This window comes from Stegodyphus dumicola, chromosome 7, assembly GCF_044657685.1.
Source record: "Stegodyphus dumicola isolate Sdum_Otavi_A_Nest chromosome 7, ASM4465768v1".
Classification (NCBI taxonomy): domain Eukaryota; kingdom Metazoa; phylum Arthropoda; class Arachnida; order Araneae; family Eresidae; genus Stegodyphus; species Stegodyphus dumicola.
Genome location: NC_140774.1, coordinates 61208296 through 61222159, shown reverse-complemented (window position 1 = coordinate 61222159; position 13864 = coordinate 61208296). Strand labels below are relative to the sequence as shown.

At 34.5% G+C, this 13864-nt stretch overlaps 1 protein-coding gene across 7 annotated transcripts in view; it reads right to left on the bottom strand.

Moving 5' to 3' along the window:
- LRP1 (LDL receptor protein 1) overlaps positions 1-13864 on the bottom strand; it is a 627804-nt gene that overhangs the window by 29041 nt on the left and 584899 nt on the right. For 6 of the 7 annotated variants that reach the window (XM_085820318.1, XM_085820322.1, XM_085820320.1 and 3 more), the window contains one exon: positions 8670-8786. The exons of the other annotated variant lie outside the window; for it this stretch is intronic. In XM_085820318.1, the coding sequence (XP_085676444.1) occupies positions 8670-8786 (117 nt within the window). The remainder of the gene's footprint in view (positions 1-8669; positions 8787-13864) is intronic. 7 annotated transcript variants of the gene reach the window in all.

Genomic DNA, 13864 nt, shown 5'->3' with positions numbered 1-13864 from the left:
CTTTAAAAATCATCACACACTACTTCATTTCGAAAGAGTTCAAATTGAGCCAAAGGCACGTAAAGGAGTAACGAACAGTTCGAATGAATTATCAGTGACGGCTAAGCCATTTTTCCCTGGGCCAGAACCTCGCGCTCAATCGGCTGGGTCAGGGAAGAATATCGCAAGTTCTAGTCCAGTAATTAAATCTTGTGTTTCAGACTTTAATTTTCAGAGTGAAGTTTTATTATATACGGCTGTTATTAAAGTGTTAGATTCATCGGGTGAATACCAATTGTGTAGAGCCCTCCTTGACCCTGGCAGTCAAGCAAGCCTGATTTCTGAAGACTGTGTACAAAGGCTAGGGTTAGCAAGAAGAAATGGCAAAGTTTTTATTTCATGTTTAGGGTCTTTGGATACGAAAACTAATGGGATTACGGAAATAAACTTCGTTCCGCATTTTCCGTCGAAAGTGTCATTTAAAACACCAGTATTTATCATCAATAGAATTATTGGAACTTTGCCGCATTTTACATTGGATAAGAAGTACGTTGAGGAATATAATGATTTAATGTTAGCAGATCCAACATTTTACAAAAGTGGGCCTGTTGATATACTTTTAGGCGTAGATATTGCCTTACCTCTTTTAAAGGGAGAAATAATTAAAAGCGAAGAAGGTAAACCGGTAGCTTCTCGTTCTGAACTAGGATGGATTATTTCAGGTAGTGCGAATAATTCAACAGAAATTAATCCTACTATCTATGTTAATAATATACAAGTGGAAACTGATCAGATGCTGTCTGACTTTTGGAAATTGGATGCTGTACCTACGTTTGACATGCTTACTAAATCGGAGAGAGCATGTGAAGATTATTTCAAATCTACATATACGAGAGAGGAAAGTGGGGTATATACTGTGAAATTACCATTTCACTCTCCGCCTTCTCAGCTTGGAGATTCCAGACAACTAGCTATGCGTAGATTCCAATCATTAGAAAATTCACTTCTAAAAAGGCTTCAGATATATGAACAGTATAAGGATTTCATGAGGGAATACCTTGAGCTGAGACATATGGAGGGAGTGCCTGAGGGAGAGATTCTTATTGACTCTACGTATTACATGCCTCATCATGCCGTATTAAAGGAATCAAGTACTACGACTAAACTGAGAGTTGTTTTCGATGCTTCAGCTAAAACGACATCGGGTCTTTCATTGAATGATATTTTGATGGTTGGGCCAAGAGTTCAGCAAGAGCTGTTTCCAATTCTTCTACGGTTTAGAACTCACAAAATTGCAGTATGTGCCGATGTAGAGATGTTCAGACAAATTCGTGTCCACCCAGAAGATACAAATTGGCAACGAATGCTTTGGAGGGATAGTCCTAGTGAGCCCTTGAGTACATTTAGATTAGTGACAGTTACATATGGAACTGCCTGTGTGCCATATTTGTCTACTAGAGTAATGAAACAACTTGCATTAGATGAACAAGTGAGATTTCCTTTAGCATCAAAAATTGCCCTTCGTGATTTTTATGTTGATGATTTGCTTTCAGGGGCACAAAGTGAAGAGGAAGCGAATATTCTAGTTCAGCAGTTGAATGAAATGATGAAAAGGGGTGGATTTCGCTTAAGGAAGTGGATTTCAAACAATTCAGCTATTTTAGAGAATATTCCCGAGTGCTTACGAGAATCCAGTATTTCTCTTGAAATAAACAGTGACAAGAAAGTAAAAGTATTGGGAATTAATTGGAACAACTCTAGTGATACGTTTCACTTTTCGGTATGCATAAGTGATAAAGAGTTTACTAAGAGGACTATTTTATCAGAAGTAGCCAAAATCTTTGATCCAATGGGATGGTTAGCGCCAACAATAATATACGCGAAAATATTATTACAAGAGTTATGGAACTTACAGCTGGGTTGGGATGAACTCGTTGATAAGAGAATACATAGAAAATGGAAGCGTTTCTATCTAGAATTACCCTTACTTTCATGCTTACAATTTCCGAGGTATGTCTTGAGTCCGAAGGCAGTAGTGATAGATATCCATGCTTTCTGCGACGCTTCAGAAAAGGCTTATTGTGCAGTCATGTATCTCCGTACAATCGACCTTGATTCGTCAGTCAAAGTCAGCCTTCTGACATCGAAAACCAGAGTAGCGCCCTTAAAAACCCAGTCTCTTCTGAGACTAGAGTTGTGTGCTGCGTTACTTTTAGCAAACCTCTTACATGCAGTATTATCATGCATAGAACTGCCTATTAACAATATTTACGCATGGACCGACTCGCGGGTTACATTGGCATGGGTTTCGTCCGAACCTCGCCGTTGGCTACCTTTTGTGGCAAATCGAGTTGCAAAAATTCAGGAAGCTGTTCCAGGTATTCAACGGAATTATGTTGCTGGGAAAGAAAATCCTGCAGACTGTGGGACCAGAGGTTTTATTCCATCAGAATTCCTACAATGTGAGTTATGGATGAAGGGAGCGCAGTGGTTAAACGAATCCGTAATTCATGTACAGCAAAATTCAAGTGTAGAATTAGAGGGTGAAGTTATGTTGAAGAAATTGAAAAAGAGTTTCAGTTCAAATGCTTCCAAATTTGAAGAGCCTAGTGTGTTTTCAAGATTTTCGTCATGGTTAAAGTTACGTCGGGTGTTAGCGTGGTGTTTAAGATTTAGAAATAATTGTAGCAAGTTACCTACAGAGCGTATAAAGGGTTATTTATCTACTGAAGAATTCTGTGAAGTTACTTCTATGATTGTTAGGATTGTGCAAAGAGCCGAATTTCCAGAAGAATTATTCTGTTTAGAATCTGGTAAACCCTTGAAGACATCAAGTAAATTACTGTCTTTAAGTCCTTTCTTGGATTCCGCGGGAGTAATGCGTGTAGGCGGAAGGCTCAGAAACTCTGCAGTTTCAAATAATCAGAAACATCCTATGATTTTACCTAAGAATCACAATATTACACGTTTAATTATTAAGTATTATCATGATGCGTATCTTCACGCAGGTACGCAGCTACTCACTTCTGTCATACGACATAGATTTTGGATTGTGAATGCTAGAGATATTATAAGAAAGTGTATAAACCAATGTGTTATCTGCCGTAGAGTTAGAGCGCAAACTGCAACTCAGCTAATGATAGATTTACCCGCTTCAAGAGTTACTCAAAGTAGAGCTTTTTCTCGTGTAGGGATTGATTTAGCAGGACCATTTAACGTTAAATATCGTCCTGGTAGAGGAGTCAAAATCTTTAAGTGTTACGTATGTCTATTTATTTGTTTTACTACAAGAGCAATACACTTAGAATTAGTTGGAGATCTTTCAACAAAATCATTCCTTGCGACACTTAAGTGGTTTATAGCTCGTAGAGGCAAACCGTGTGAAATTCACAGTGATTGTGCAACGAATTTTATAGGAGCTAATAAAGAATTAAGGAAAGCCTTTTCTATTGTTCAACGTGATGAACAGCTACAGGGTTATATTTCTTCAGAAAATATTAAATGGTTGTTTAATCCTCCCTCTGCCCCTCATTTTGGAGGGCTTTGGGAAGTGGGTATCAAGTCTATGAAACATCACTTAAAAAGATGTTTAGGAACACTTATTTTAACATACGAGGAATTTTTGACATTAATAACCCAAATTGAATCCTGTCTTAATTCTAGGCCTTTAGTACCAGCTTCAAGTGATTGTAGCGACTTGGAGGCGATAACACCAGGACACTTTTAACCGGAGCGGCTTTAAGCGCTATTATAGAATCTAACCAAATTCAAGAAACCATGAGCTGCAGTGACCGTTGGAGGAACGTGCAAAGGTTATTTTAACATTTCTGGAATCGTTGGAGCAGTGAGTATTTATCTAGATTGCAGCAGAGACCCAAGTGGTGCAAGGTACAACAAGACCTGAAGATTGGTGATATGGTTCTTATTAAGAACGAAAATCTACCTCCGCTACGTTGGAAATTAAGTAGAATTATTAAAGTGCATCCCGGTCTGGATGAGAAAGTTCGAGTGGTGAGTTTACGCACGTCTAATGGTGAAATAAAACGACCTATAGCAAAGCTATGCGCTTTGCCATTTAATTCTTGATTTAGAGACTTTAATTTTTTTTTCAGGTTTATGCAGTTCAACAGTTTAAATTTATTGTTTGAACCCCCTTGGGACTTCAAGGCTGGGGGTATGTTCGATGTTATGCAAATTGTATTTCTTTCTTTGTACCGAGGAGCGGCGCAGACGCAAATTTGTTAGGTTTTTAAAGCTCGCGGTTAGAGCTTCGAGGTTGCTGTGAATTACTGGAGTTTCAACTAGGCGGAGGTTCTTCTGAGTTTGTGTTGGTAAGCTGCCACTGAAGTCGGAGTTTGTGTGGTCTTCGCCGTTCCTCTTCGCCTAACTTACTATTTGAAAGTCAATAAAGAAGTTTCGGTCAACGTTAGGAGTCTGAGGTTTTTTGAGTTCTATACTGAAGTAACATCAAGTTAATTTACAGTCCACTATTTTTAAACAACGGAACGTACAAGAATGTTTATTTTAAAATTGAAATAGACACTTAATAAATTAATATATATATATAATCAATTTACTTTTAAACAATGTAATGGTTATGTAAAAAAATTTCTTTTCTATCAACAATTGGCATCAGTGACGTTCTGATGCCAATAGTGAACTTCAGTAAAAAACCTGACCAATTTCTGGAACTAGGATGTAAACTGAACATAAAAAGAACAAGCAGACCAAGAGAACAAAACGTATGGTTTTACATATTTGCAAGAAATTTCTTTCTCATTTCTTAAATTTCATCATTTTGAACCACACTTCACTGAATTGTGGATTGTTCTGTCAGGACCCAAATATGTCATTACAATTACTTTTTTGTGCAAATGAAATTGATATTATTTAATAGCATAATTTAATGTAAATATCTATATGGAATTTAATGATTCATGTAATACAATTATTATTAATTTAACTATTAGGTGCAGATTATTAGTATGCAGACAAAGAATGAAAAACATTTAGAGATCATAAGGTTTACAGAGTGAAAAAAACTGAAGTAGAGTTCACTCACTAGCAAATGCTTAAGCTTAAATTATTACTCACATCTTTTAAGAATTTAAAATGACTTGATTAAAATTGTGAAGACTAAAAATTTTATGCAGAAGTAGTATAAGGTATTCCCTCTTAGAGTGCCTTCGTGATGTGGTGGTCTGCACACTGGGCGCGTATTCCAGAGGTCGGTGGTTTGATTCCCGGTGAAGGCATTGCTAATTTTTCATCTCTTCTGCTACCCCCCCAAAAAAATCCTAATATCTCTACAGTATATTTCAAAGTTTCATGGAAACACAAAAAGTTACTTAGGGAACAAAGTTGAAGTCAGTGATCTTTGCACTAAGTAACTGCTTTGTAACACCTCTGAATATTTATTATTATTCATAGCATGTATTCGTAATTACACTTACTTTTAAAATTTCATAACAAAATTCTACTTTAGACTCATATTGGTTTTAGAGGAAAATTATACACATTTAAAAAATAATTAGGACCTTTTTCTTCAGGGAAAAAATTTCACAAGTTATTATTTTGTAACGTGTATATAAAATGCACAATTGTCAGCATAAAAGATATTTTCACACCTGAAATAATGGTTTATTAATTGCAGAGATTTTTGTGATACATGCAGATGATAAGTGGCAGAAAAAAATTAATGGTTTGATTTGAAAATATGAACTATTTTAGCCTAGTAGATGATTTATTTATTGGCTAGTTGAAAGTAGTTTAGCATAGAATAAATTTTAGGCAGAAGAAAAAATGGAGTTGATGCGAGAATATGATGTGCGTTATGGTTTTCTACGATTTAAAAGTGGGAATAAATCAAGAGGAATACATTTAATGTCTACATTTGGAAATGAAAGTCCATCTTGTGCTACTGTATTGAGATGGTTTAAAGAATTTCACAGGGATCTCAACTCTCTTTAGGATGGCCATTGTCAGCAGTAATCTTGCATAATGTGTCTGCCATACAGAAAATGTTAATCAATAAATAATTGCACCTACCAAATGATACAGAAGGAACTTAACATTGGATCCACCACCATACATAAATTTATTCATGAAGAATATCAGATGAAAAAACAAGTTTGCCGCTGGGTTCCCCATAATTTAACTGAACACCAAAAGGAGGAGTGTGTCAGAATAAGTAAAGAAACCCTAAAATTACTTAAAGATGATGGCCACCACATTATTTCTAAAATTTTAAGTGGTGATGAAATGTACATGATACCATTTTTTGATGTTGCAGCACATCAAGAAAATAAAGTATGGGGCTTTGAAGATGATCTTACACCCACAATGGTGAAAAAAAATGTGCCATGAAAAAAAGCAATGCACGCCTTTTCTTCAGAAGTACAGAACTGGTCAAAGCCATCAAGAACAGAAGACAATCACAGCTAACTGGTACACCATTAAGTGCCTTCCAAAAACTCTTTAAAAAGTGCCTGTTAGGGAACTCATGCTCCATCATGACAATTCATCTTCTCATTCAGCAATATTGCCAGTCAAGTTTCTTCAACAAAAACACATAAAGCCGATAGAAAATCCACCCTATTCACCTGATCTAGCTATCTGTGAATTTTGGCTATTTTTAATATAAAAATGAGCTTAATGTGGACATTGTTTCATTCCAAAGCTGAGACTGATGAAGCTATAAATGCATTTTTTTATAGATTCCAAGAAATGAACGGTTTGAGGCATTTAACTTTGGAAAATTTGCTTACATAATTGCATTGATTCTGGAGGACTCTACTTTGAACATTCCTAAAATTTCGTAAGTATAACTTTAAAAACCTATGAGTCTCAAAAATTTCAGAGTGACTCTCGTATAATAAAATTATATATATATATATATATATATTATATCTGAAAAATCCATTTAATTTTCTATTGACTACTGAATGGAGACTTTCATTTTCTCTATTTGCAGATCCCCCATACAGAAAAACATATGCTAAAAATCACATTACACAGGGGGAAAAAAGTTAGTGACACAAGCGGAAAAAATTAGTCACAAAAGAAACATACTAAGTCACAGTACGATAAAAAAATATTGCTGATTTTCATCTGGGCTATACATGCATAAGTTAAAATGGAAAAATAATTGCAAATGCCAAAATTGCTAAGATATATATTTATTGGCCATTATTACTTCTTAATTGCAAATTTCTGCAGCAGATGAGAAGCAGAAAAGGAAAAACGTAACCAGTTAAATTTATAGCTATTATACACCGTGTTTCAAAAAAAATATATGTATTATAAAGTGTTTTTTTTTTTGTCCAAACTATCGATCACTGTGCCTCGGCTCAGCTATTGGTGAAATGAATACATAGTCTAGTTTATATTAATAGCCACTAGATGTCAATTGTGTTCTGTTTTGCATGGTTACCGTCATATCTTTAAAATGGCAGATCCGCAGCAGAAATCATTTTGTGTTCTCAAGTTTGTGAAGTGCAATTTCGTGATTACAGTGTAAAGACGTTTCAAGTTGAGGTACCAAAGTGATCCTCCGAATGGATGGAGCATTCACAGATGGTATTGACAATTTGTAAATACAGGATGTGTATGTACAGGAAAGAGTCCTGGCTGCCCTCATGTTCCTGAGACGTCGGTTGGTTATGAAACCGTACAAGTTACGTTTGTTACAGGCTCTGCTTCCTGATGACAAATGCAAGCGTGTGGCACTTTTGTAATGAGATTATTGATGCTATTAACAATGATAACACTTTCGCACAACACATTGTGTTCAGTGATGAAACGACTTTTCATGTTAGTGGTCATGTAAATAAACACAATGTTCGAATTTGGGGGCTACAGAACCCACATGCAGCCATTGAACATGTACGAGATTCACCCAAAATCAATGTGTTTTGTGCGGTATCCTGATCATCTGTTTATGGCCCATTCTTCTTTGATGGAAACACGGTTAACGGTCAGCAGTATCTCGCTATGTTACAAAACTGGTTGTTTCCGAGGTTGCACGAAGATAACTTCATTTTTCAACAAGACGGGGCACTCCCTCACTGGTGTCGCCAAGTGCGTGATTATCTGAATGAAACTCTACCAAACCGTTGGATTGGTCGTCAAGGAGCTGGTGACTTAGCATGTTTCAGATGGGCTTCACAATCACCAGATTTGACACCCTGTGACTTCTTCCTGTGGGGTTTCATTAAAGACAGTGTTTATGTACCATCACTCCCACAGAACCTGGAAGAGGTGAAGAATCGGATCCATACTGTCATAACATCAGTGATGACGGACATGCTTGCCCGAGTATGGGAGGAATTTGAGTATCGATGTTAAACTGTTCATGTCGCTGATGTAGGACATATTGAACATTTGTAACATCTGTAATCTCAAGTTGAGAGGTTCGTACATATGTGTGTAAAGTTTCATCTTTACATGCCATACAGTTTAATAAATATATGCATTCAAAATACGTATATTCTTTTTGAAACACACTGTATAAAGCATGGTAGGTTTATTAACTGGCCTTAGTGGTGCAAAACCAGCATAGAGGTTTCTGCACACCAATCACAAACTGTTTTTAGATTCAGAGTTCCAATTAATTCATAAAACACGAATAAAAGAGATAGAACAGAATTTTATTGAATGGTTAGTACTAAGGTTAATGGGTTAGTACTTACAAGCAGGTAGGTTTTTCATCATTGTTCAGTGCAGGAACACAAGTAGCATGATTAAAACAAAAGTTATTGCATGAGGTACTTATTTCACATCGTTTTCCAGCCCGCCCACGTGGACAACTGCAGAAATATGTATATATAAAAAAAAAGCATACTAAAAATAATGCTAACAAGAGGTTAGATTTTAAACATTTTCTTAGCAATAGGCAAAATGTGAAGCACCTATTTCTGGCTTAATATATTATGCAATATACACTCATCATTGCAAAAATTACAACTTCATGAAGAAATCTTCAGATTATAATGAACTTAATGCCAATTAGTAATAATAGTAATACAGATTAATGATTACAGTTTTAGTATAATCTTATTACATCAATCACACAAAATTAGTATTTTATAAAGCTGCTATAAGCAATGCTAAGAGTCTTTTATATAGAACAAATCAGTGCAAAGTATATAATTTTGTACTTTGTACAAAAGTATAAAAAGATACCAAATGAAAGAGATTTTAAACATGTTTCTGAAGTACTGCCTGCCAGGCTACTTTGATCCAAGCTCACTGGTATGGACTGCAGGAGATGTGTGATAGACCAGTTGACAAGTATCTATCTTATACATATTTAATTAGAAACAAATCTGACCAATGAATACAACAAAGAAGAAGCATCTGCTTTAGTGTGATGAAAATTTCAGCATTCTGAGATAAATGTAATCAGTTGTTGTCTAGTTGGAAGAAAATTCTAGGATTGTGTTCTGAAGGAAGAACATGATCTCAGCCTTTAGCAACTTCTCTGATACATCAGTTACTGTTGAGAGTACCCACAACTAAGATCAGCTAGGATCATATATGTTAACAAATGCCACTTCACATCATAACTGTATCATCACATGTCCAGTATATGTAATGCTTTAAACAGCATGCTGAAAAATAGCACTCAACATAAAGCAACCTCAAGCATATGTGACCATAATTTTAGTCAGGTATGAGTGAGACTTAAAAAAAAAAAAAAAAAAAAAAAAAAAAAATACATATATATATATATATATTCTCAAGCATGATGGCACTGTTTATATTTATGGTTAAGGAAATACTTTTAAGCAATCACCTGTGCAGAAACAAACAGTAAACGCTTACTGAATACGGAGGTTACGTCAATAACGCACTGTACATACTACAAACTCATGTTCTCAAAGTTAATTTTCTAAGAAAAAAAAAGGTTTAGGTACACTTCAGATTAAGAATGCACATATAATTTAAACAAACCTAAATATTATTGTAAATAAATGGAAAAATGAAAAAAAAAAAAAAAAAAAAAAAATGTAAATGTTGATTGAAATGATTTCTATTACTGTTTAATAAGTAGGTATACCATACATTTATTTTTTTAAATAGTTTGTTATTCTTGCTTGGGACAAAGTCTGATGAAACACATTTAAAGTTTTATGGTAAGAAAAACAAAGTTTTTTAATACCTCTCAAAAACTACCATATTTTTCTTCATTTAGATCAATCACCATTACAAAATCAGACAATTCCTGTCTTTTCCACAATTAGTTTAACTTCTTGTATGTTAAAGACCCTTTATTTTCTTCCCGAGTGCTGCTTTCACCATCAGCTGGTGGTATCAGATCTTCCAATTCTTCCTTTGTCATTTCATAACTGTCATTCTTGACTAATTCTTTGATTCCTCCTTTTCCATAGCCAAAAATCTTTTGCTGCCTATCGCTTTTGCAATCTGTGTGATTTCCTCGTCTTCATTTTCATTTGATGGAAATTCTTTGAAGTTGTGGACAATTTCTGGCCAGAGCTGATGACAGTAAGCATTCATTGTTGCTGAATTCACTTATTCCCATGCAAGTTTAATAATTTCTATGCAGTGTCTTATGTTGAATTGTTTCCAAAGTCCCATTAGTAAGTCATGCTTTCCTTTGTTTAGTGCTTTATTTGCAAAGATATAAATATAATAGGTTTTGAATGTTTTTATGATTCCTTGATCCATTGCTTGAATTAAGGAAGTAGTCTTCGATAAAAGGAATCATATCTTTGCGTTTGGACGTAATGTTATGAGTGCTTCAGTATCCTGGAGCATTATTCAGAAATAGGAGAACTTTTAAGCTAAGATTTTGCTGTTTTAAGCAACGCTTGACTTCTTTAATGAATGAAGTTTTAAACCAGTTATTAAACAGGACTACCACTATGCAGTTGTCGTTTTCCATCACACTGCATAACTGAAATTCTCCCATTGAACAAATTAAATAGAGATAGAACCTATATGCAAAATTACATTCTGCAAGGGCATTTCATTATATTTTCAGATCGTGGGAGCAGAAAATGTCATATTTGTAGCACTAATTGAATGCTGTCATAATACTCAAGAAATTGCACACTTCATCACTGTGTTGTGGATGAGATATCTGTCATTCTGAAGTGTTATTACATTTATTGGTCCTAGTTGCTCAGTTTTCATCTAGTTCAATTTTCTTCAATCCTCTGTTTTCTCATTTATATACTTGCAATGGTAATATGTTCTATATGAATATCCTCTATAATGTAGAAAAATTTTGTCCCTATTCGAGCTTTAAGATTCAATTTTATGGTGCTCTTTGACACTGATAATCTACAGTGACTATGGACCTAAGGACAATTTCCAGCTGACTGACAACAAAGGCTACTTGTCTGTTTCATCAACAACCTTCTGTTTATAATACTCACATGATTATTCCTAGGCCACTGCAGAACTTACACATTATTGTAAATATCTGTAAACATTTAAATCCGTTTTATTGAATTGTTGTAATAGTGTTTATTTTACCTATTTATTTGTTTCTTTTAGTGTGATAGTTTTAGAGCTTATTTTGTGTTTAATCCAATTTGTGGCCACATATTTTAAGTATTTATTTCTTATATACAATCATAGATCTTTCCACTGAGTCCAACAATATTTAAATTATAAAAATAGTTTCAATGAAAAATGAGATAAGGAAAAATATGCTTATGATAACATTCAACATGCTTTTGATGACTTGACAACTTTCTGGAAGATTTGAGAAAACACATATTTGAAGTTTTATGACCAATTTTTCCTGAAACCTGTGCTACAGTATATAAATACAGATCCAATAGCTAAGAAGCTAATTGTTATCTGTGAGATTTAGTGGTTGAAAGACCATTAACTAAACTGCGATTTAGAGTTTGCTCTGTAATTGATCATAGGGAATTCACAATATTTCTCATGAGCTATAGAAGAATATCTTAATATCTGCATTCTCCATAAGCCATTTGCAATTATTTACGGTGCTGTTGTGTAGTTAATTTTTAAAATAAATCATTAATTTCTTTATGCTCATCTGGAGTGATCATTTCAAGATGAATCAATGAATAAAGAACATCAATGAACCAGCAACACTTTCTCTAAATTTCTATCTTTTGCATATCAGAACCCTCCTTTACATTTTCCATGAGTTCCATTTTAACCTGCTGGCACTGCAGTTTTTATAAGTGTGCATGGAAACGTTTAAAAACCAATAATAAAATTTATAGGTATCTGCAAAAGAATACAACAAGATGAGTCAGAAAGAACTCTCCAATTCATTATGCAGCAAAGCCGCAATTTAGAAGGGTACAATGATGGGGTGCATACCAAGACATAACGACTTACCTGCCATTTCAGTTCAGAATAGATCATTATAGTTTGTTTAAGGAACATTGTGCTTTCACTGTAGACCAATGGTAGGTTGCTAATAAAAACACAGCTTGAATTTTGCATCCACTTTGGGCTCGGCCAATAGGATCCTATTTCAGACACAAACAAATGCACATGTGCGAATGTGCGTGCACATACACACATATACAATGGAAAAAACACTTTTTTTTTCCCTCTCTAACTTTTAAAAACTCTGAAGGAGGTGATACAACAGGAAGTTGCTTCCATTATGCCTGAAATGACACTCAATGACTTGGACCACTATCGAGAAGGCTCAATCTGCACATAAAACAATAGGAGCCACCACTTGGGTGATGTTTTGTTTAAAACAATATATATATATATAAAACATATATGTAAAATGGTATTATGTGTTTTTTAAAAAATAAAAATAAAATGTTCATATCTTGTTTGATTTGGATTTCAGTAGCTTCCCAACCTGAAGAGTTTTTTTTTGGGGGGGGGGGGTCGCACTCTGTATGTAATACAGTTTTTTGATAAACATCACACTTCTTTTTCACTTCGATCACTTTTGAATAAACATCACACTTCCCAATAAATATTGAATACTACATGTATGTTTGGGACACAAATCTAGAAGAAAACAGTCGGAGAAATAAATCAGATTGATTCTACTACACAACACATTTAGTCACATGGCGACTGAAAAATGACTAAGCTACTGCCTGCAAAGTTTGGCATTGCAAGTGTCTTTATAAAAATTGACTCTGATCACAAATAAGTGTCCTATAAATTACTGCAGAAAAACATCTAAAAGATACTGTGTGCAGCCATTAACAAGTTGCATGCATGTTGCAAAAGTTAACAGATGTTTTCTGTTAATTAAAAATTAACATTAATCTCTGTAACAGGCAGGCAAAATGAATAAATAGTTTAAACATAGAAATAATCATGATATATGAAATTGAGCTTACGTTAATAACTGACATAGTAAATTATTAAACAATTTTGGCGGTCATGCTACATAATTTAGCTGTTAAAGAGCAGCAACATATTCTCTACTGGAGATATGTATGAAGTGGCATTATCCAGAAGAGTACAGTTTCTGCTGTAGTACAAACACAGTTAAATAACCTTTTGACCATTTGGCCTAATGATGTCTCATTTTGAGCACAGACACTTCAGTTTTGCATATGATTAGAAGATGATTGCCCAACATTTCTGATTCCAAAAAGAGCCTAACTTAGCAAATCAAAAAACATAGTGAAATTGATCATTTTCTTTGATAATGTGAATTAGTGGTACCACACATCCCTGTAAAAGTTTCATACTATATGTAAATGCTTGTGTCTTTGGTACACAACTATAGAAGAAAAGAGTCAGAGAAACAGAAGATTGGATGGATTCTACGACACAATATTTTTAATCACATGGCCATTAAAAGGTGACTAAGTAATAATTTTTTACATTACAAATAAAACTGCCCTATAAGAATTGACTGTTAATTTTTTGAACATAGGGATGCATTAAA